Raw genomic sequence first — 23,170 nt, forward strand, 5'->3', positions numbered from 1 at the left:
CATGGTCTACCTCATAACACAATGCAAATACATAAATCCTAATAACGTGAAACTATTCAGGTGCAATGTATATTCCTTTTAATTCAAATACAGTTGGACTCATGCAAAGATTGCATATTATACTGAAGCTGCTGTTGAAGCAGCCACCACACGTCACACTCACCTGCTCCTCAGACAATGGCACAGTATGCACTGGTATGGGCTGCCAAGGTATTTTTGGATTCCAGATCTGCTCCCCAGTGGGTGGATACATTCCTGCCAGATTTGCCTCGGCACTCATGATAGTTCGATCGTAGTCCGTGCTGCGCACATATATCTGCATCCAAAATATATATTATATGTTGGTAGAAAGCCTGTCATCTTTGTGTTTTTATTTTTCATGAACGCTGTAGGTAATCTGCCCTCAACATTTATTACTGACACAGCCTGGACCTAAGTATTGCAAGTTATAAAGCAAACTCAAAACTTCGACTCAACTCATCCCTCCTCTTCAAAGGGTTTAGCGTCTGATTTAGAAAATGATGGTAATGTAAATTCCTCCAAAAGGCAGTGCACATTCATCCATATGTGAAGAAATAACCACAGTCATTCTGATTGTACTTCCTCTAGCAATTAATACATCCATGGTAATTATACTGGATGAAATGATGTCAACACTACTGTTCGAGGATTAAATGTCACCTCACTGCAGCTAACGTCTGCTTTGCATGGCCAAAGGCCATAAGCAGTGGGGACAGGATGCAAGTGAAGTTGGGTGCAAGCAGTGGTCAGTGAGCAGGTACTGCAGCCAAGCCCTGTGCTCATGGCAATGGTTGTTCACAGTGAGGGACTGGCAACAGAAGAAGTTGGGAAGATAGAGTAGCTCCAAAGAAGGCGCTGCTGCCATCCTCCTTTACACTCAGCTGAAGGCTGTGCATGGGCCTGCTTGAAACAGGAGGTTGACTGTGGGGACTGTCTGGAGTCCAGGCCCTGTGGCTAAACCCACTGTGCAAGCCCAAAAGCTCTGCAGAACAAGGTGTTTGCCACAAAGTTAATTAGTCACAGGCTTGCCAAAGGTAAGGCACATCAGGTGTATGATGGTGGTTGTGTTTGTGTATGGTGGTTTTGTTTGTGTATGATGGTGGTTGTGTGCTTATGGTGGTGGATGAGTGGCCATATTATAGTGGGTGTTTTGGGCATTTCAAGTTGGGTGTGTGGAATTAAAATGGCAACTGTGTGGACATATTAATGTGGCTTTGATGGCATATCATGGAAGCTGCATGGTAGTAAAATATTCGTTCTGTGGATCTATGACTGTAGGTGTGTGATCATATATAATGGTGAGCATGTGGCCTTATGATATGTGTGAATTGGAGTTTGATATGGGATGGCGGGCATGTTTTAGTCCTATGGTCTGGGTTTGGGATGTTTGAGGATGGCACAGACATTTGATGTGGGTGTGTTTATTATGGTGGGTGTGTGGGCGTGTCATGACAGCTTTGTAGGGGTATGATAGTGGGTATGTGCCCATTTAATGATCACTAGGTGGGTGTATGATGGTGGATGGGTTACTGTATAATAGTCCATGTGTTTTGGTGTACGGTGTTGAGTGTATTGATATGTGGTCATATATGATAGTGAGTCTGTAGCCTTGTGATGATGTGTATGTTTTGGCAAAGTATGTTGGCTGCAAGGGCCTATGATACTGAATGTATTGGGGGGGTGAAGGTGGTTGTGGGTATGAACATAGATGAGTGGGGGCCACTGATGGATGTATGGAGATGTGTGTGGCAGGTGTGGACCTATAATCATGGATTTGTGATAATCTTATTGTGAGAGTGTGGGCATATTATGGTGGCTATGTTCATGTATGGTGGTGATAGTATGATGACAGTTATGTGGGTATGTATTGAATGGTGTGTGCACATGATGAATAGTGTGTGGGTGTATGATGGTGGGTTTGTGGGTGTACGATGGTGGGTGTACGGGCATTTGGTGGTGGTATTATGTGAGCCTGATGTGGGTGTGTGATGGTAATGTCTGGGAATGTAATTGTAGGATTAAGGGAGTTGGATGGTGGATTAGTGGTCATATGATGTTGGGAGGTTCGGATGATGGGTTTGTTGGTAACTGATAGTGGGTGAGTGGGAATTTGATGGGAGGGTGTAGCTACAGGATAGTGGGTTTTAGAGGAACATGATTGCTGCTGTGTGGCTATTCTTATGCCACTGTTCTTCATGTTGTTCGTCTGACTTTATGTGCTGGTGATGGTAGCATGTTTGCTAAGACTGAAGTTTTGGTTAGAAAACACAACATTGTTGGCAAAATTGTAATAAAAAAAAGAAATTAATGCACTCCCCTTGCTCATGGGTGAGGTCTGTTCCCCCACTCCACCTTTATTCAAGTCAGGAGGGAGGGGTCAATTTTTTTAAACTCTCCCTGAATTATTCCAATATACCCACCTTGCCTAGGGCAGGGACAGTATGCGCCCTCTCCACATTCTGGCCACCAAGGGGGGGTATGTCGTACACCGTCCCCTCTTTGCGCAATAGCAAGGGCATCCTTGCTTAGGGTTGCTGTAAGTGTACTTTACCAACTACCCTTACCTTGCAAAAGTGTGGGTTGGGTTAGTGTGCATCCCCACTAGTGTGCTGGAGGGATATTATTGGGCTCTCCGAGGGCATGCTAGAGTTATCTGAAAGTAAGCTGAGGTTTTCTGAAGGACATATGGGATATTTGAAGGTGAACAGAGGGATGAGAAAGGTATCTCATGACCAAATGGGGTTATCTGAAAGCCAACTGAGCCTTTTGGACTGTGAGGGCATGCTGAGGGCTTCTGAGAGCAGGTTTTAGGTTTTTGAAGGTAAGACAAAGATGTCTGAGAATTTGATGGTTGTTCCTTAAGCCACACCAAGTGTCTTGAGTGCATAGCTGAGGGATCTCTGACAGCCTGCTATGAGTGTCAGAGGTGATGCCAAGAATCTCTTAGCCTGTGGCCCATGTGATGATATAGAACCATCTGTTAGAAATGGGGTTTCTGGTTGAGAAGTGAGCTACAAACTCAAGATAACCCCTGCTCATCCCCATGGTAGCTGGGCAAGAGCAGTCAGGCTTATCCCAGAGTCAATGTGTGAAGCTTTTGCACAAATCAGACACACTCCAGTGACACAATAAATACAACACAAACGAGACTCCACACAAGGTTGTATGGAAGTAAACTGTAATGCATATACATAATATAGACCAAAAATGACATAAACCAATAGTTACTTTGCCAACGAGGCAACTGTCAAGAAAAACCTCACAATGTGTGCAGAAGAATTACTTCTAGGGTGCAATCAGCATGAAACAACATTTTTGTACATACTATGCAGTCCATGTTATCCTGTCAGTGCAAAGGTAAAACATATATTATTACATCAGGGCACAAAAAGCAAAACATAGTATTACCAAAGCATCCCCCTGTAGACATCAGTACCATGCAAATCACCATAATATTACAGGGCACAGTGCTCCACTTAGGCACTATAGGGTAAAGTAGCACAGAAAACAAAGTGTAGGTCCAGAAGTATGTGGGCTCCTACTAGTTATTATGCAGAAATGTAGATGCCCAATGTAGGATACAAGGACATGTACACTCCTATTACACAGTATATGCTAACCCAATAACAAATGAAGGGATCCTAGGCTCCTCCATGCCTATCCCATGTACCACATAGCTAGGGAAAACCTAGATAGTGGCCTCTTTGAGGACTCACCCTGCCCTACCACCGAAGTCCAGTGGCTCCGAGGAATTTCCAACATGGGGGAGGATGCCACACTGTAAGATTTGGTGGGGAGACCTCGCTGGGTCCCCCGTGCACCAAGCCAACTCTCCACAACCTTCCTCAGTCTGAGAGGGACTGCAGCATGTCCGGAACCCTCCGGGGCTCTGAACCGTGGCTAATCCACAGTTGAGGTTGCATCGGGGAGACCTCCAGGAGTCTCCTCCTTTGGGACCATAAAAGTGTTGGTAGTCAGCTGCCCGATACCTCGCGGTGCAGCAGTCGTCCCTCCTAGTGCTCTCCCGCTCAGCCATGCTACCCTCCGGTGAACTGAATCAGGGAACCCAGGCCAATGGTGCAGCACCACTCTGGTACCTGAACGTGACACAATCCACACTTCAGGCTGGGGAGATGAAACCAGGGACACGCCAGTTCCGAGCGCAGTTATTGGGCGGTCTGCCTGCTGTAGGGAGGAGAGGGGCACCCGACAAATGAGGCCCACGCTAGTTGAGCATTCCCCATGCACCTCTTTGCAGGTCATGAGCGGAGCTCTCCTCACATTACTCTTTTTGGTACCATATGAGGCTGCAGAAAACAAAGTGCTCACCACACACTTCTTCCTTGGAACAGGCTGGGATCATCAAGGGGAGAATCTCCAGGATTCCAAATGAACAGGGGTGGGGGGAAGCAGACCACCAGCCCCTGGAGAGCAGGGGGGTGGCAAGGCAGGAAACAAGCAGCAGGCCAACACATAAGGCAGCAAGGCAAAGTGGCAGTCCCCTCTGCAGCCCAGCAAGTAACAGGCAGCAGACCAGTTCCACAAGTCCAGCAGTCCAAATGGTGGTTCCTTCCTGGCAGCACATCAGTCCCTGGCAAGATGGAACATGTAGAACCAGCAGGGTCTGGTTACAAGTCCCATGCTGTGTCTAAAAACATGGGGCTACAACCCTAGTACTCAAAATGTCTGATCTAGGGGGCACTTCAAAAGAACCTTAGAAGTGCACAACACCCCATTTTAAATTCCAGCCCTGGCTCCAGACATCAGTAGTTGGTGGTAAACAAGCCCTTAGTGTAAGGGCAGGACACAGCCTATACAAATGTAGGTGCCCCCACCAACCTCTCTCCAAGCCCAGGAAGACCAATCAGTATGCAGATGTAATCTTGTTACACCTCTACCCTCCCTGTGTGATGGCTGTCCTGAAAGGATGCACAAAGCCCAGCTATCACTCTACTATAGACATGGATTGGAGTCAGGCTGCAGAGCACCAGAGTTTTAAGCACAGAGAAATGCCCACTTTCTGAAAATGTCATTTCTTAAATAGTAATAAAAAATCCACCAACACCAGTAAGCATGATATTTCACTACCATTCCAAACATAACAAACATGCCCACGCTATTCTTCACAGAGCAGAAATTACCAACTAGACATATATAAGGAAATTCCCAATACAAAATCTATAAGAGAAGCAGCACACACAGCAGTGAAAAACAAGATAGGCTGTTTGTCACTACTAGGACATTTAACACATAAACATATATGTCCTACCTTTAACCTACACAGCAACCTACCCATAGGGCTATCTAGGGCCTACCTTAGGGCGACTTAGGTGTAGTAAAAAGGGAGTTCAGGCCTTGGCAAGTAGATTGACTTGCCAAGTCAATGTAGCAGTAACACTGTGCACACAGGCTCTGTAGGCTCTGCAGGCTCTGTAGTGGCAGTCCTGAGACAGGTTTGAAAGGCTGCGTCTGTGGGTGACCGAAGCTGCGATGTAGGCCCACTACTAGAATTTAATTTAATTCACAGGCCCTGGGTATATGGGATACCACTGTACAAGGGACTTATAGGTAAATTAAATGTGCCGAGCAAGTATAAGCCAATCATAGGACGTTTAAAGGGAAGAGCACATGCACATTAGCAGTGATTAGCAGTGGTAAGGTGCCCAGAGTCCTAAAGCCAACAAAAAGAGGATCAGTGAAATAGGAGGAGAAAGGCAAAAAAGTTTGGGGATAACCCTGCAGAAAGGGCCTGGTCCAATACCATCTATGTATGCATGATACACAGTGAAGGACCTCTGGTATGAGATGGTGGTTTCTAGGGAACTAAGGGTATTTGAACCTCACAGAGGGCAGCCCGGGGATGTTCAAGGACAAGCTACAAGTTTCTGAAGCATGATCATTTCAAGGGGGACAACAACATAATTTTTCCTAAGCTCATTGGAGTTCAGTGCCCCAGGTCTGAGACTAATTTTATGACTCCAAAGGGAAGCAGAAAGAAAAACCTGGGCATGTATGCTGATGATGTATGTCACAATTGTAGGAAGCTGGCCAGGCTTATAGTGGGTACCTGATGGTACTTACACCTTGTGCCAGGTCCAGTTATCCCTTATTAGTAGATTAGTAGTGTTCTAGCAGCTTAGGCTGATAGAGGTAGCTATAGCAGAGCAGCTTAGGCTGAACTAGGAGACATGCAAAGCTCCTACCATACCACTATATTATATAGCACTATATCATAAGAAACACAATACTCAATATGCCAAAAGTATCTCAGAGGATATACTCCCTTAGAAGGTAAGTAAAATACACAAAATATACACACAAACCAAAATCAGGTAAGTAAAACACTTAGAAAAGTAGTGCAAACACTGTAGAACACAACATAATGCAATAGGAGACAATAAGCCTAGGGGCAACACAAACCATATACCTCAAAAGTGGAATGCGAACCACAAATGGACCCCAGGCCTAGTGTAGTGTGTAGAGGGTCGCTGGGAGTGTAAGAAAACACTAAGGGTGTCCAAGATACCCCAACCCAAGAACCTGAAAAGTAGGAGTAAAGGTACCCTACTACCCCAGGAAGACAAACATAAAATACAAGAGGCACTCATTATAACATGAAAAATAATAGTACTCATGAGTCAGTATACATAGGCAATGTTTTGTCATATATTTCTGAAAATTAATAGGATTATTTCCAACATAATCCCCAATTACAGTATCACTGTCCAAATCCAAATAGTAGAATTAATTGATCTGTTGTTCCAAGTTTACTATGATCCAAAGTCCAAGTCCAGATTTCTCTAATCAAAGTTCAATCATATTCTTCAAAAGATGATATAGCTTATTATTTAAACTTTAGCAGCCATCCAAATTGATAGTCAGTCCAGATTTTCTCAAATCAAGGTTCAATCATATTCTTCAAAGGATGATATAGCTTATTATTTAAATTTTGGCAGCCGCATCCAAATTGATAGCCAACACGTGTTTCGTCCGGGAGTTTCCCAATGACTTCATCAGGGCTGTAAATTATATAAGTACCTATTATTATATGTGTATCCATATTTCCTAATTAAAAGGGAGAGACCTTCACCAGTGTATGGACATAAAAAAATATATGAAAAATGTGAGTTTATTGGTATTGAGCATGTAGGAATTGATCCTAGAGGAGGTAATAGAGAGCTGATACTAAGGAGGAAAGAGGCCATGTGGATATTACGATTTAAGGCAGTTGAGACAGGTTTAAATACGGATAGGGAACTTGAATACTTTCTTGGTGACTAGGGAAAACATATTTTACATCTTAACAGTATTCAGCAGTGGTAACTTATCTCAATATTGTCAATATGATATTTGACTAAATTTTGTCATTAATCAAGTTAATATAAGTTCATATAATTTTTGTAAACTGAAATCATTTGGGTATATTGAGATTCTGGTCTAATGTGAAATGTAATTCACTTTAACTAATGTATCTACTGGTCAATGATAGCACGTACTGGCGATGAAATTTGATTTTCTGTGAAAGTAGTGTACATTCAATTTTGGGATCCATGCTTTGTATTTGGTAGGATTATTAACAAAATGATGCAATGTAACAACCTCTGTAACCAATTACATTATGAAGTTTAGATATATAATCTCTGGGGATATATTATTCAAATATTACTAATATATTGACTGTACTTTCCTTATATATTACTGATTTTCTTTAAAACTATTTACTAATCTTCACTGTAGATGGTTTGTTGTTTTACACTCATTGCTAATAACACATAAAATTCTAATTTCGGTGGGTATTTGAATTTTATTTACGACATCTCATTTTAATATGAGCACTCCTATTAGGGTATGTATTACAATGCTCTCTCCAGGTCTTTATTTAATAGTTTACTATTGGAGATATAATTATTTGAAGTTAGTTGGTATATAAGGTAGTTCCTCTCTTTTTTCAACCATTGTTATAGGTCTTTGTGAGACTCCCTCCAAGATGGCCGCCAGTATTGTAGTCCTTTGTTTATGGTTACTTTTTACATTTCTGTCTGGAAGATGTGATTCACTCTAAAGATGGCCGCCAGTATTGTAGTCCTTTCTTTATGGTTACTTTTTACATTTCTGTCTGGAAGATGTGATTCACTCTAAAGATGTCCGCCATAACTCTTGGTCCTTCTTTTATTTTTATTTCATCGGTAGCGCGAGATTTCATCTGTGGTCTCATATAAGGGACACAGACATGAACACTCGAGTTTTGATACTTTATCCCTCCAAGATGGCCACCAGTATTGTAGTCCTTTCTTTATGGTTACTTTCTACATTTCTGTCTGGAAGATGTGATTCACTCTAAAGATGGCCGCCATAACTCTTGGTCCTTCTTTTATTTTTATTTCATCGGTAGCACGAGATCTCGTCTGTGGTCTCATATAAGGGACCCAGACATGAACACTCGAGTTTTGATACTTGATCGATACACATGCGTACTCGCGCTTCACGTTTTGACTCATTGGAAGGTGGATTGAAATAACTGATATCAGGTAAGCTACATGCTTTAGGTATAAGTTTATTCAAGATTTCAGGACAGGACATAGTAGTAATGCTTTTTTTAAAAAGGGACTTAGGAGAGAGATATGATTACGATATACTTATATACTTGGCCTATTTTATTTATATTGGAGGAATTTATTTAATAGGGCATGTTAATTTTGATAAGAACTCTGATTAGATAAAGATGGGATTTTAGGGTTCACTATGGTTCTGATTTGTTTCTTGATATTGGTTTGGTTGGACATATTTGATAGTTATATTTATTTTTTTACATAGCAGATAAGTTGCTTAACGGAATTATTCTGGGATTCGCTTGTAAGGAATACTTATGATATAGGACACATCTACGTATATGTTTAGGTAAGAGTATGGCTCATTTGCACGGGTTTTTAGTAGCAAGGGACATCACTAGGGTATGGGGTCAGCTCATATTCAGTAAATAAGAGCGATTTAAGTAAGTTTCGTTTTTTTGATACTTATTCACTAATTCTTATATCCTAACACCATGTTCACCTTTCACTCAAGAATGGGTGACATAGTATCTAATAACAATATATGATGTTTGATACCTAAGGGTACGATACTCTTACATTTGGGAATTAAGGTGCACTGAGAACTAACATATGTCTGCATCCCACCTTTGTGTTCACATTTCATTCCACAACTTTTCCACTAATTTTTATATTCCTTTCATATATTTTCTTCACCCCTTTTTTACATTTTCTCATATATTTTTTTATGTCCATACACTGGTGAAGGTCTCTCCCTTTTAATTAGGAAATATGGATACACATATAATAATAGGTACTTATATAATTTACAGCCCTGATGAATTCATTGGGAAACTCCCGGACGAAACACGTGTTGGCTATCAATTTGGATGCGGCTGCCAAAATGTTAATAATAAGCTATATCATCCTTTGAAGAATATGATTGAACCTTGATTTGAGAAAATCTGGACTGACTATCAATTTGGATGGCTGCTAAAGTTTAAATAATAAGCTATATCATCTTTTGAAGAATATGATTGAACTTTGATTAGATAAATCTGGACTTGGACTTTGGATCATAGTAAACTTGGAACAACAGATCAATTAATTCTACTATTTGGATTTGGACAGTGATACTGTAATTGGGGATTATGTTGGAAATAATCCTATTAATTTTCAGAAATATATGAGAAAACATTGCCTATGTATACTGACTCATGAGTACTATTACTTTTCATGTTATAATGAGTGCCTCTTGTATTTTATGTTTGCAATAGTGCTTTTAGCATCTATCAAGACCTTTTGGGTGTGGTCTTTCAAGAGTGCACCAATTCGAGATTCAACATTCTTCGTTGATATTCACCTCGCTACCCAGAACGCCTAGTTTTCTCCCAGTATAATACACCCACACATAGTTAGAGTACCCCAGGAAGACAGTAAAGTCGAGATAGGGGATTCTGCAAAGACAACAACTGACTGCGAAGTACTGAAGACGGATTCCTGGACCTGAGGACCTGCAACGGAAGGGGACCAAGCCCTAGAGTCATGCAAGTGTCCGGGGGGGCAGGAGCCCAATAAAACCCAGATGAAGGTGTAAAAGGGCTGCCTCCGGGTGGAAGAAGCCAAAAATTCTGCAACAATGGAAGGTGCCAGTAACTTCTCCTTTGGTCAGAAGGTGTCCCACGGCGTGCTGGAGGATGCAGAGTTGTTTCCACGCAGAAAGACCACAAACAAGCCTTGCTAGCTGCAAGAGTTGCAGTTGAAGATATTGGGTGCTGCCAGGGCCCAGGAAGGACCAGGAGGTCGCCCCTTGGAGGAGGAGACAGAGGGGGCACTCAGCAACAGAGAGAGCCCACGCAGAAGCAGGCAGCACCTGCAGAAGCACTTGAACAGGCGTTCAAGAAATCTGAGCACGGCGGTCGTCTCAGCAGAAGAAAAGAGGGTCCCACAAAGGCGGTGGTCAACTCAGCGAGTTGAGCAGTGCTGGACGGAGTGCTACGGACCTGGGCTAGGCTGTGCACAAAGGAATCCTTGCAAGAGTGCACAGAAGCCCTAGCAGCTGCAGATCACGCAGTACACAGTATTACTGTCTGGCGTGGGGAGGCAAGGACTTAACTGCACCAAATTTGGACAGAAGGACCACTGGACTGTTGGGGTCACTTGGATCCAGCTCCTGTGTTCCAGGGACCACGCTCGTCAAGATGAGAGGGGACCCAGAGGACCAGTGATGCAGAAGTTTGGTGCCAGCGTTAGCAGGGGGAAGATTCCGTCGACCCACAGGAGATTTCTTCTTGGCTTCCAGTGCAGGGTGAAGCCAGACAGCCCTCAGAACATGCATCACCAGGAAACAGTCGAGAAAGCCGGCAGTCAGCGGTCGATCCTTGGCAGAAGTCGAAGAGAGAAGTGCAGAGGAACTCTGGTGAGCTCTTGCATTCGTTATCTGACGAGAAATCCACAGGAGAGACCCTAAATAGCCCTCAGAGGAGGATTGGCTACCTAACCAGGTAAGAGCCTATCAGGAGGGGTATCTGATGTCACCTGCTGGCACTGGTCACTCAGAGGTCTCCATTGAGCCCTCAAACCTCTGCATTCAAGATGGCAGAAGTCTGGGACACACTGGAGGAGCTCTGGGCCCCACCCCTGGGGTGGTGATGGACAGGGGAGTGGTCACTCCCCTTTCCTTTGTCCACTTTCACGCCAGAGCAGAGGCTGGGGGATCCCTGAACCGGTGTAGACTGGTTTATGCAAGGAAAAGCGTTCCCAGAGGCCAGGAGAGGCTATTCCTCCCAGGCCCTTAATACCAATTTCCAAAGGGAAAGGATGCAACACCCTCTCTCAGAGGAAATCCTTTGTTCTGCCTTCCTGGGACTGGCCTGCCCAGGCCCCAGGGGGGCAGAAACTTGTCTGAGGGTTGGCAGCAGCGGTAGCTGCAGAGAAAACCCCAGAGAGTTAGTTTGGCAGTACCCGAGGTCCATGCTGGAGCCCCGGGGATGCATGGGATTGGCACCCCAATACCAGATTTGGCTTGGGGGGACAATTCCATGATCTTAGACATGTTACATGGCCATGTTCGGAGTTACCATTGAGAAGCTACACATAGGTATTGACCTATATGTACTTCACGCGTGTAATGGTGTCCCCACACTCACAAAGTCCGGGGAAATTACCCTAAACAATGTGGTGGCACCCTGGCTAGTGCCAGGGTGCCCTCACACTTAGTAACTTTGCACCTAACCTTCACCAAGTGAGGGTTAGACATATAGGTGACTTATAAGTTACTTAAGTGCAGTGTAAAATGGCTGTGAAGTAACGTGGACATTATTTCACTCAGGCTGCAGTGGCAGTCCTGTGTAAGAATTGTCTGAGCTCCCTATGGGTGGCAAAAGAAATGCTGCAGCCCATAGGGATCTCCTGGAAACCCATTACCATGGGTACCTAGGTACCATATACTAGGGAATTAAAAGGGTGTTCCAATGTTCCAATCAGAATTGGTAAAATTAGTCACTAGCCTGCAGTGACAATTTTAAAAGCAGAGAGAGCATAAACACTGAGGTTCTGGTTAGCAGAGCCTCAGTGATACAGTTAGGCACCACACAGGGAACACATATAGGTCACAAACTATGAGCACTGGGGTCCTGGCTAGCAGGATCCCAGTGACACAGGCAAAAACAAACAGACATCAAGTAAAAATGGGGGTAACATGCCAGGCAAAATGGTACTTTCCTACAACAATTAATCCATCTTTCTTTAAGTTTATGTCTTCACCTGTTTTTTTTTAAACCTAGGTTCACTCTCTGTCCACCCACAGTACTATGTGGAATCTAAAAGATCTTGCTCAGTCCTTAGAATCGTGGGCAATGTTATAGCCCACCACTTTCAAAGATCATCAGCCGTCATTACTTTGTAGTAATATTAAGGTTTTAGAAGTTTGCTGTAGTTACTCCAAGAGAACCAAAACAGTCCAGTCTGCTGAAATGAATCAGGAGAACTCAAACCCCCATATTAAGTGATACTTTTATCTTATCAGCTTAAGGTGATTAATGATGCACAGCACTGCAAATTAGCCTTTAAATTCTACACTTTTACCTATATATATAGTGCTCACATATCTGCTATGTATTTCCATTTTTGACCCAACTCCTCCAGAGTACTTCTGACATGCCCACAGACTATCTGTGCACCCAACAGGATCAGGGCCTTTTATATAATTTACCCTCCAACCCTCTAACTGTCCTGCAATCTTGGTGCCATCCCTGTCCTGAACAGACACACTTGCTTCCACATTTGAAAATCTGTGTCTGTCAAGTTTACTACATCGCTGTATAAATCGGATGCCCTACTTCACTTGCATTTCTCTCTACTTTTTCTTTTACCCTGGCGTGTGTTAAGTGTGAATCAAAGCAGTGAAATAGTCTGTTTGTCTTCCATTCACTTACATTAATTCCATTCACATATATCTACATTTCAAGTATTAGCATCCAGTGGTGTTGGACTTAGTCCTTTCTGTAGAGTCAGCCCCAAACTTTTTTCCCTCATTCTTCCTATTTTTGCTGGATTCGTTTATGTTATCCTTAGAACTCTGTGCACTTTACCACTGCTGAAGTGCGTGTGCTGTCTCCTTAAAACATGGTTGAACTGCCATATTACCAACTAGCATATTTAATTCACATGTGTGCCCAAGGCCTGTAAAATAAATGTTAGTGGTGGGCCGGCAGCACGGATTGCACTACCCACTTAAGTAGCCCTTCACACATGTCTCAGGTCTGCCACTGCAGGTTGTTTGTGCAGTTTAAACTGTTATTTTGACCTGGCAAGATAAACCTTTTGCCAATCCTAAACCTTCCTTTTTAATACATATAGGTCACCTCTAGGGTAGGACCAGGACAGCTCAGAGGGCAGGTTGCAGTGCATTAAAAAGCTGGACATGTACTTTTAAGTTTTCCATGTCCTGTTATGTTGTTAGGTTATGTGGATTTGCAGAGCGTGGCAAATTACAGTGAGGGTATCCAGGTGCTGAGTAGGGCAGGCCTGAGAGGGAAGGATGATATCATGCCTGCTTCATCTGGAAGAGCCATGTCAGAAGTCCTTGAGGGAAGGAGAGGTTCTGAGATGTTGAGGGAGGTCGTTCAAGGTCTTTTCTGCGAGGTATGAGAAGAAGCGCCCTCCTCTTCTGTCTTCTTGATGTTACAGAGGTGTGCTCTTGCGTGGGATGCAGATCGAAGGTGTCTGGTGGGTTGGTAGAAGTTGAGGCAGTGGTTGATGTATGCTGGATTGATGTTGTGGAGAGCTTTGTAGGCGTGTGTGAGTAGCTTGAACTTACATCTTTCCAGAACTGAGAGCCAGTGGAGATTATTGAGGTTTGGAGAAATGTGGTTATTTTGCAGGATGTTCAGGATGATTTTGGTGGCTGCATTCTAGGTGGTTTGGAGTCAGTGTAGAACATGGGCTGGAAACTCGAAGTAGAGGGAGTTTCTTTAGTCAATTCTACTTGTGATAAGAGCATAGGTGACTGTTCGTCTGGTGTTAAGTGGGATTCACTTGAAAACCTTGCGTAGCATTTGCAGGATGTGGAAGCATGATGAGGTGACGGTGTTGATCTGTTTGCTCATAGAGAGGTTGGTGTCCAGGATGAACCCGAGGTTCTTGGCATGGTCTGCATGAGTGGATGGGGGGGCCATGTTCAGAGGGCCACCAGGAGGAGTGGTTTGCAGAAAATGAGGACTTAAGATTTTTCTGTGTTGGCACTGGATGTCCTGGTAGTTGTGAGAGCTCGACCACTCAGCTGAAAAGCAGGTCATCTGCAAGGGCGATGACTGTTCTCCTGTCCTCCCAGGACACCTCTCAGCACTTTCGATCTTAACACAGGAGTCCCGGCAGGTGTCCCCAAAGGGAGGGGGATTTGGATGACACAGAGAGAAAGAGAGAGAGATACTGCCACTGCTGCCTGATCTAGCCGGGCCCCTACTCGAGGGTGCAGGTGGTCAGTGTCACTGCGTTGTTGAGGAGTCAGGCTCTATTCTGGAAAGGATCAGGTATGAGTGACGTGCTGCCCACTAAGCAACTAACACGCATGCACTTACTTAGACCCCCAGATAATCACCTGTCACTCAACTCACTTTCTTGTACTTTCTCTCCACATCGTAGGGCTGGCAGAAATGCGCAACTATTTCCTGGGGCTTCTCTCTGTCCTATATTGTGTTGAGTAATCACTCTTGATGTTTTTGCACACATTAAACATGTAACTTAACTAAAACACACAAAACAGGAATATTTTTTAGAATAACTCTTACATTTGTTTTTCACTACTGCAAGGCCTACACCTGCTGTACAATAGCATTGGAGTTACCTTATTACATTTAATAAGCTGTCATTTCCAAATGGGAACAGATAATCAAGTTCATGGTTGGTGTCTATGGAATTGTAATAAAAAATCCCAACTTGTGGTGAAGTTGGATTTTAAGTTACAATTTTGAAAATGCCACTTTTAGAAAGTTGACATTCTTTTTGCCTTAGCCATTTAGTGCCTGTAGCCTGATCCAGGGTCATATGAGTAGGTGTAGCTGGCCGTTGGTCTTTGTGTATTGCTGCCAGACAGGCAGAGAAACTGAAGCTATCTGTTGGCAGGATGGGTCACTCTGAGTTAACAATAGGGAGGAGCTGTCACCTATCACACTTGCACATCCCAAAGGCTCTACCTGAGCACTATCACCAAGGGCTTATTAACTAATCTATTGCGATCCCAGGCAAGCTGGGCCAGGACAGGGAGAAAGGGGCTGCCTGGGGACTTAGAAGGGAATTTTAGAAGCTTCTACCACCTTCCAGAGGAAGGCCACCAGGTATAAATATTGGACCTAAGACACCAACTCCTGTGGATACCCTGCCAAAAAGAAGGACTGTTGTGCTGCCATTCTGCTGGACTGCTGCTCTGAAGGACTCCTGCCATTCTGTGCTGACCTGATGCCCTCTTGCCACGTGAGAATGACTAGACCTGCATTTCTTGAACCTGGAACTCAGAGTGACTCCAAAGGTTAGTTGCCTGATCTTCAGATCTGAAGCCTCAGGGACACAATGGGCTTCCAACAACCTTTCACATACACCTGGATTCTGCCATCTGAGAGTTGTCTACCCTGCCAAGTGGTGCCACCCTAGTCTTGGACCCTTTGAAGTGGGCTTAAGGTGCTCTGTGGATCCAGTGGAACTGACGTTTCCTCTGCTGTGTGGCACAAACCTCAGCAGAACCCAAGCATTGCAGCTGCTGCGTGGATTGGCTCTGTTGCAAAGACCTGCATCACCTCTGCAGGCGAATCAGAACCCCCACTGCACAATGCATCCTCAGCACAGGCCCTTGCATCCATGGTTGACAGCAGCCTAGATGATGATTCCAGACTACGCATCGCAGCCTCGCAGCTTCTTGGAAGCGACTGTGTGTCGCATTCTCGACCTGGGACTTCTTATCGCAAGACCCATCAACAGGACCCTTGATGGTGATGCAGGGACTTTGCTTTGCACCCTTGCCGAATCTTGGAACCAACACATTGCTTTGGCTGCTCAACACATCTTTGACGTGGATCCTCGCAAAGCATTGCAACCAGGATTTAAGGTGCTTTGTTCAGCAGCCCCAACTGGGTCCCTGTAGCCAGCCCACGCTTCATTGTGGTCGACCTGAAACTTGTGACTTTGTTTGGATCTGGCACGACCAGATATCTACAGCTGACTTCATTCTTTTTGGCTCGATTTTCACTAAAACCTTTAACACTTAATATATCCAGTTCCACTGATTGGATTCTAGTCATTTTGGTATTGGTATATTTATTAAAGAATGTTCTACTTTACTAACGTGGTGTAGGATTCCTTTTGTGTGGTGTTTTCACTTTATTACTATTTGAAGTGTTTCACAAATACTTGAGTTAAGCCTGGCTGCTCTGTGCCAAGGTACCAGAGGGCTGACCACAAGTTAATTTAGGATTGGCTTGGGCCTCACCCTGACAAGGATTGTGGTTGCTGCTTGACCAAGTTTAACACCTCAGTCAACCAGCAATCTAATTTCTTGCAAGTGGCATTACTTTTATCTCTAAAAACAGTTCCTAATAATGTGCGGCCTCTCCAATAAATTTCCAAAGTAGGTTTGGGGGTTCTGAGGAGGAAGCATGTCAGTGGAAGTGCACACGCTCAGAATTTATTCACATACTATTACTAAGATCAAGCTGCACTTAATCATTCAAATATTTGTCTAACTATTTTATACTGGATGCTTCAGGTCTTCTACTTTCCTCAGTCTGCTCTTTTGTGACTGATCGATTCCTTGAAAGGGTGAAATACAATTTTTCATCATGCAAGCTATCGGCTCAGATGTTTGTGAATTGGACATTTGTGCAGGGAAATATATACTACTACCATAAACAACTAGTACCAACCGCTAGGCAAATCCAAACAAATGGGGCTGATGTTAAGCACACATTAAGAAATTCTTGATAACAGAAAAGCAACAATACACAAAAGGTGTCACAAGCCAATGCTTAGGGTGGCTATCGTCACATTTGACTTGTTGTCTCTGTTTGACTTGAGGGTTTCAGTCTGTTCACCCATGGAACCCTCACTGTTTCTACAAGTCTTTGATTGTAGTCACTTCCACATACCTTTGACTATGTTTCATATTCAATATTTAATTTTTTAATGTTTTAAAACAGCATAGAGTAAACCAATGGGAGCAACATTCCTCAAAGATTTGAAAATTAATATACCATCATCACACCTTCTTTTATCCTAACCCATCACTTAGAAGTTCTAACATCTGATTTTGAATATGTGTAGTTCAAGGTCAGGCGTATATGACCTGAATGTGGACAGTCCAAATCTTTAAGCATCTTTATCAACTTTCGGGTGCCATATTGTCACATTCGGGGTGAAGGCTAAACTCATTAGAGACCCAACATTTTGCAACAAAAGACATATTTTGAGTTTTAATTGCATTAGGTGTTTTCACTCACCTAGAAGTACAGAGCAAAAATTAACTTCCTTCTACAGGTTCCATACGTCTATGTGGTGTCTATACCCAGGAGTTGGGAAAGGTGCAGCTGATGATCAGTTTGGAAAAGTCATGTGATATCCATCTCCAGTTGCAAAGCAATTCATTTATTTACCTGGGTGAACAGAGAGGCAGATGCTGCAACCGTGGTAGATGTCATGCATTACACATTTATATAAGTATTTGTGTCTTTCGCTGTGGTGGTAAAGCATGCCTCTTGTAAGGGAGCCCAGGGCCTGATAGGGGAAGGCTGGAGGATGGGTTATCACAGGCAGTGAAGCTGTCCTCAGTCAGGTGGTACCATCCAGAGAGCTTTAAAGTAGAAGGCCAACCAGATATTTCCCCCATTAGGTTATTGAAACTTACCTCATCATGGTTGTAGGTGGCACTCAGGAATCCCTGATACCTGTTCTTTAGATACTGTCCAAGTTCATAGTGCTGCTGCATTCCTATCTACATGGAACAATATAAAGCAGAAATCAGTATCAGTTTCAGGTACATGCAAGACTGTCCCTAGGCTTGAAGCTAGTGAGACTGGTTCTTATGGACTCATATTTCCTTGGGTAAGTCAATAAAAATCCCTATGGTCTGTGTTCAGCAATAAAGAATCAGGATCTGTGCAGCACACCGTTAGGCTAAGTATATAAAGAAATATAACATATAAATACAAACAGACAACAAAATGGAAAACACCCATCTTGTGAAGACACTATTTCTGTACCCAAGAAGCTCCTGGAGACTTTGCAGGGTCTTCATCTTTGCTCAGTGGCTGTGGCAGCTCTTTTAAAATTTTACTGATATGTTTGTTTTCCCTATTTCCAAATTTCAAACATAAATTTGAGTGTTAGACTTCTCTTTCAAGCTAAGGCATTAGAGACCAGATTAAGAAGAGACTCATCACCCGGCTGGGGATGGAGGTGTTTACAGGTAAGACTTCTTATTGAGATTTTTTAATAGTGATTTCTCTTTTCAGGTGAAACTGAGAACATGCAATGCACAATCGTGGGTGCCTGGTGAACAATCTAAAAATGTGGTGGTGATAATCCTGGATGGTGGGCGAGGAGTTCCCAAAAAAATAAAATACCCTCTACTTTGAACGCTGCCCCAAACAGCATTGAAAGCGAACCCAGCAGTTTTGTGGGAGATTGCTCCTTCAAGGGAATTCCAAAATTCTTAAATTCTCTCCCTTCCTTCTTATCCATCCATCCCTGAGCCTTTCTTTTTATCCATTCTTATTTCTCTGGTTTCTTCCTTCCTTCTTCCATCCATTTATTCATCTTTTCTTCTCACCATTCGTCTTTCTTTCCAGTGACCAATCTATCATCACTCTATCTTTTATTTAAATCTATCTTTTATTTAAATCCATTCATCCTTCACATCTGTTATCTTTCTGTTTATCCAACAACTATTCACCCATCCATCGCTCTCTCTATCCATCCATCCTCGTCTCCATCCAACAATCTCAGCATCCATCCATCTCTGAAACCATTCTCTACATCATCCCTCTATCCTCCTCCCCATACATCTCTGCACAAATGCATCAATATCTCCTTTCATCCATCCATCCTATCTCCTTTCTGAACAACACTCCCATCCACTGCAAGAGGTTGTATTAAGGAACAACAATTTAAATGTTTCATGTTACACAGAAATTCCAAGTGGCATCCACCACCCGCTCAGGCTGCTAAAGATGGTGGGTTAATGACCCCTTGATGGTGGTCTATGTTACAGAACATGCATAAACAGATTATTTTAAGTTATGGCCTCTGTTTTACATTTCCTGAGGCTCACTGCTCCCATTCAGTGTAGAGATCTACCACCACCAAGGGCTATCGCTACCCACCTGCCCCCTTCCTCATGCTACCATCGTCCCATCGCTTTTTACCCAATGGTGAAACTCCATGTCCAATCAAGAGATGGATGCAGAAGTCTGGCTGGTGATGGTAAATGATCTTACTCTCCCACCAGTTCAGTGCTGTCAGTGCCCAACCTCTGCAAATCACTCTACCCGCCTATGCACATACAGCTGCATGGGGGAACTCTCCGCAGCTTGGAAATTGTGATTGGAAAGAGGAATCCTCTGCTGGCTCAGAGCTCAGCCCATCCTTCGCTACACCTCCAGGCAGATAAGGCCCATCTGCTCTTGCAGAAATATCAGCTAGATGTGTGTGCTTCCATTAGGAATGTCCATGGCACCCCAATTTTTAATTTATGTCTTGGCGCAGCCTCACAGCTGCCAGGACAAAGACCTGCTAAGATAGATGCTCATATGATGAGCTCTAAACTAGGATTTATATTACAGGTATGAATACACCACATCAACCTATGGCCCTTAAAAGTCTTCTTCTCAACTAGTTTTCCAGCAAAACCCACTCTAGAGAAATAAGGCTCCTCAATTTCAACATACGAACATCTAAACACTCCATCAACTGATTTATAATGATCTGTGACCTTTTGGATATCGGCTCCACCACAACTCCCAATCTCCACAGGAAGCATAACGCAATGATCTCATCGCCATCTTTAGCACCCGAATCACGATCACTGATTTTCCCTACCTGAGACCATCATGGCATACATGGAGGTTTTGGTAGAGAGACTGCGCTATGGCTGCCGCACACAGGGAGCGGGGAAAAGTACTGTAAAATAGGGCTGTTGTTCTCAAGAACAAAATTCTGCCTTGGCAGCTTGTCTTTGCATTTCCCAGGTGAATTATCAACCAGTTCTTCAAACTGTTGAGCATGTGTAAGGTGGGACTCACGTTTCCTGCAAAGCAGAGTTTACCTATAAAAGCTGAGGCGTTCAAAATAGAACTATTTGCATGTCAACACATCACTACCCCGGCATTGCATGTCACTGCTTTCAAGGTCCTCTGAATCCAAAACACAGTAAAGTGTTGTTTCTTCACTCTTCCTACCAAACCTGCATTTCCACTTCAGAATCTGTTTCTATAAAGTGCAGACTGAATGAAATAACTTGAAATTAATGTTTGCTCTTTTTTTCTAGCATTAGCCAACATCTTTTAAATTTACTACAATGATATACACATTATGCTTGCTATAGGGACTTTCAGTCAGCTCTATTAATCCATTGGTCTGTTGCTGTCCCATTCACATTTTCTTTTCGCCCTCTTCAGCATACAACACGGGGAAGTGTGGCAGCCCACTTCAGCCATTAGCTAAATCCACTGTGAGTGACCGCATAGTGCTCTTTTACAAGGAACACATCTGCACACAAAGTAGTTTCCTTCAGTGCCAGAGACTACTCTCCCAAAGTGGGCTTTATGAAACAAAAAATATGCTTTTACTCAATGTTATAGAGACTAGGCCCAGAAGCTCCACTTGCAAACAAGTTTTCAAGAACCATTGGGCTGACACCCAAAGCCAGACATATTAGCTTTGCCAATGTTTGTCCCTAGTCATTCCTTTTCCTTTCACACACTGAACTGTACAATAAGAAGTTCTGCCTCGAAAAAGGTGTATATTTATTTTTTCCCCTTTTCACCACCTTCTGGCTACCTTTCAAAAACTGTTATATGTGTAGATTGCTTCTGGATGTAAAGAAAGGATCTGTTTGATTTCCAAAGTAACTGCCTTCAGGAAAGAACAACTGTCGGCCTACTAGTAGTTTAATAAAGGTCTTCATCTTTACAAGACCTCAAGTTGTTATTTTGCTCTGTTTGAAAAATCAAGCTTTTAAGCCCTCTTCAAATTTCTGTTTAAAAAAATATATATATTTGTAGGAATCCCAGCATGGCAATGAAATAAAAGGATCAAGCTACTTGACTAATTAGAGATAATTTTGCTTTTCAACCCATTCTTTTCCTTCATGCTAGTGTATAACCCTAAAGTGGAAATTAAAAGTGGTATAACAAGATTAGCCTGACCCTAAATCTGAGATTGGAAGTAAGTTAAGGACCTTAACTCCTAGGACACAAAGTATGCTCGACATCTGCATCCATCCCATACTGGAATCCATCCTTCTCTCTCTCTCTCTCTCCACCCACACTCATCTCTATCCAACAATATAAGCTCCCATCCATCTTTGAAACCATCCTCTCTACATCATCCCTCCATCCTTCTCTCCATACATCGCTGCACAAATTCATCATTATCTCCTTTCATCCAACCATCCTATCTCCCTTCAGAACAACACTCCCTCACATCCACTGCAAGAGGTTTATTAAGGAACAACTATTCAAATGTTTCATGTTACACAGAACTTCCAAGTGGCACACACCACTTGCTCAAGCTGCTAAAGATGGTGGGGTTAATGACACCTCCGATGATGAACTATGCTACACTACATGCATCAACAGATTATTTTAAGCTATGGTCTCTGTTTTACATTCCCTTAGGCCTGCTGTCCTCATTTGGTGTAGAGATCTAGCAGGGGTGGAGCCACCACCACCAAGGGATGTCGCTACCCACCTGCCCCTATCTCAGGCTACCATTCTCCCATCACTTTTTACCCGATGGTGAAACTCCATGCCCAGTCTAGATGTGGGTGCAGAAGTCTGGCTGGTGATGGTAAATGACCTTACTGTCCCACCAGTTCAGTGCCGGCAGAGCCCAACCTCTGCAAATCACTCTTCTAACTGCTTATGCCATCGGTCCTGCTATCTACAGACACTCCTTTTAATACCACATCGATCTGAATAAGATAGTTCATTCTCTGGTTGGTCTAAGCCATTCTAAAAGACCAAATTCAATGTTAGTTCATGACTGCCAGAGCTTCAACTTCCATTATATGCAGTAATAACCAGAGTCCCTATCCGTCCCATTTCTATTCACTGCCTACTGTGCCGCTCCCATGGTTTAACCCCAATACATCTTAGCAGCCCAACCAAACCATCTTCAAGGTCTAAGATGAGGACAACTAGTTAATTGCCTCAAAGCAAATCAAACATCAATGTCAAATAGCTGGCTGTGTTTTATTAACAATATAAAGTGAGTTCTTTCTCATGGACACCAAAAGCAAATTAGTCAAAACAACTTGAATTCCACCAACTGTCCAGAGGACCATCCTGAGCCAAAACTGTGGGTGCCATAGTGAAGCTTCAACTACTTTTAACTCTAAACATTAAAGCGGTCACCAGCCACTATCTCAGTGGAATCACTTTTTCTAAAACCTTGCTGTTTTTCTGTGTCACTAAACCCAATTTCTAACATAAAAAACTCAAACGAAATCATTTAGACATTAGCGTAACACTACATCTGCAATATAAGAAGAAGAGGGGGATAGCTGGGTACCTTATGGTGGAGCCTTAGGCATCCTCGATCTGGTGGTCCAGCCAACTCAAGACCACCAAGTCATAGTGGCACTCACCCATGCACACCAACGGTCATGGATTTTTCCTACCTGAGACCATCATTGCGTCCATGGAGGTTTTGGTAGACAGATTGCGCAAGGTATGCCCCACACAGGGAACAAAACTCACTGCACATTAGGGCCATTGTTGTTCTGCCGTGGGAGTTTGTTCTTGCATTCCCAAGGTGAATTATGAATCAGTTCTTCAGGCTGCTGAGCACGTGAGAGGTGGGACTCACATCTCCTGCTAAACAGAGTTTACATATGCAAGCCGAGGTGTTCACAA

At 43.3% G+C, this 23,170-nt stretch overlaps 1 protein-coding gene across 2 annotated transcripts in view; it reads right to left on the minus strand.

Moving 5' to 3' along the window:
* The window catches only part of LOC138262135 (prostatic acid phosphatase-like), a 452,521-nt gene that overhangs the window by 149,535 nt on the left and 279,816 nt on the right, over positions 1–23,170 (minus strand). For both annotated transcript variants that reach the window (XM_069211915.1, XM_069211914.1), the window contains exons 3-4: positions 17,941–18,027; positions 164–316 (exon numbers count right to left, since the gene is read on the minus strand). In XM_069211915.1, the coding sequence (XP_069068016.1) occupies positions 164–316; positions 17,941–18,021 (234 nt within the window). In that variant the 5' untranslated portion in view covers positions 18,022–18,027. The remainder of the gene's footprint in view (positions 1–163; positions 317–17,940; positions 18,028–23,170) is intronic.

Source organism: Pleurodeles waltl, chromosome 10 (genome assembly GCF_031143425.1).
Source record: "Pleurodeles waltl isolate 20211129_DDA chromosome 10, aPleWal1.hap1.20221129, whole genome shotgun sequence".
In the NCBI taxonomy this organism is placed as follows: domain Eukaryota; kingdom Metazoa; phylum Chordata; class Amphibia; order Caudata; family Salamandridae; genus Pleurodeles; species Pleurodeles waltl.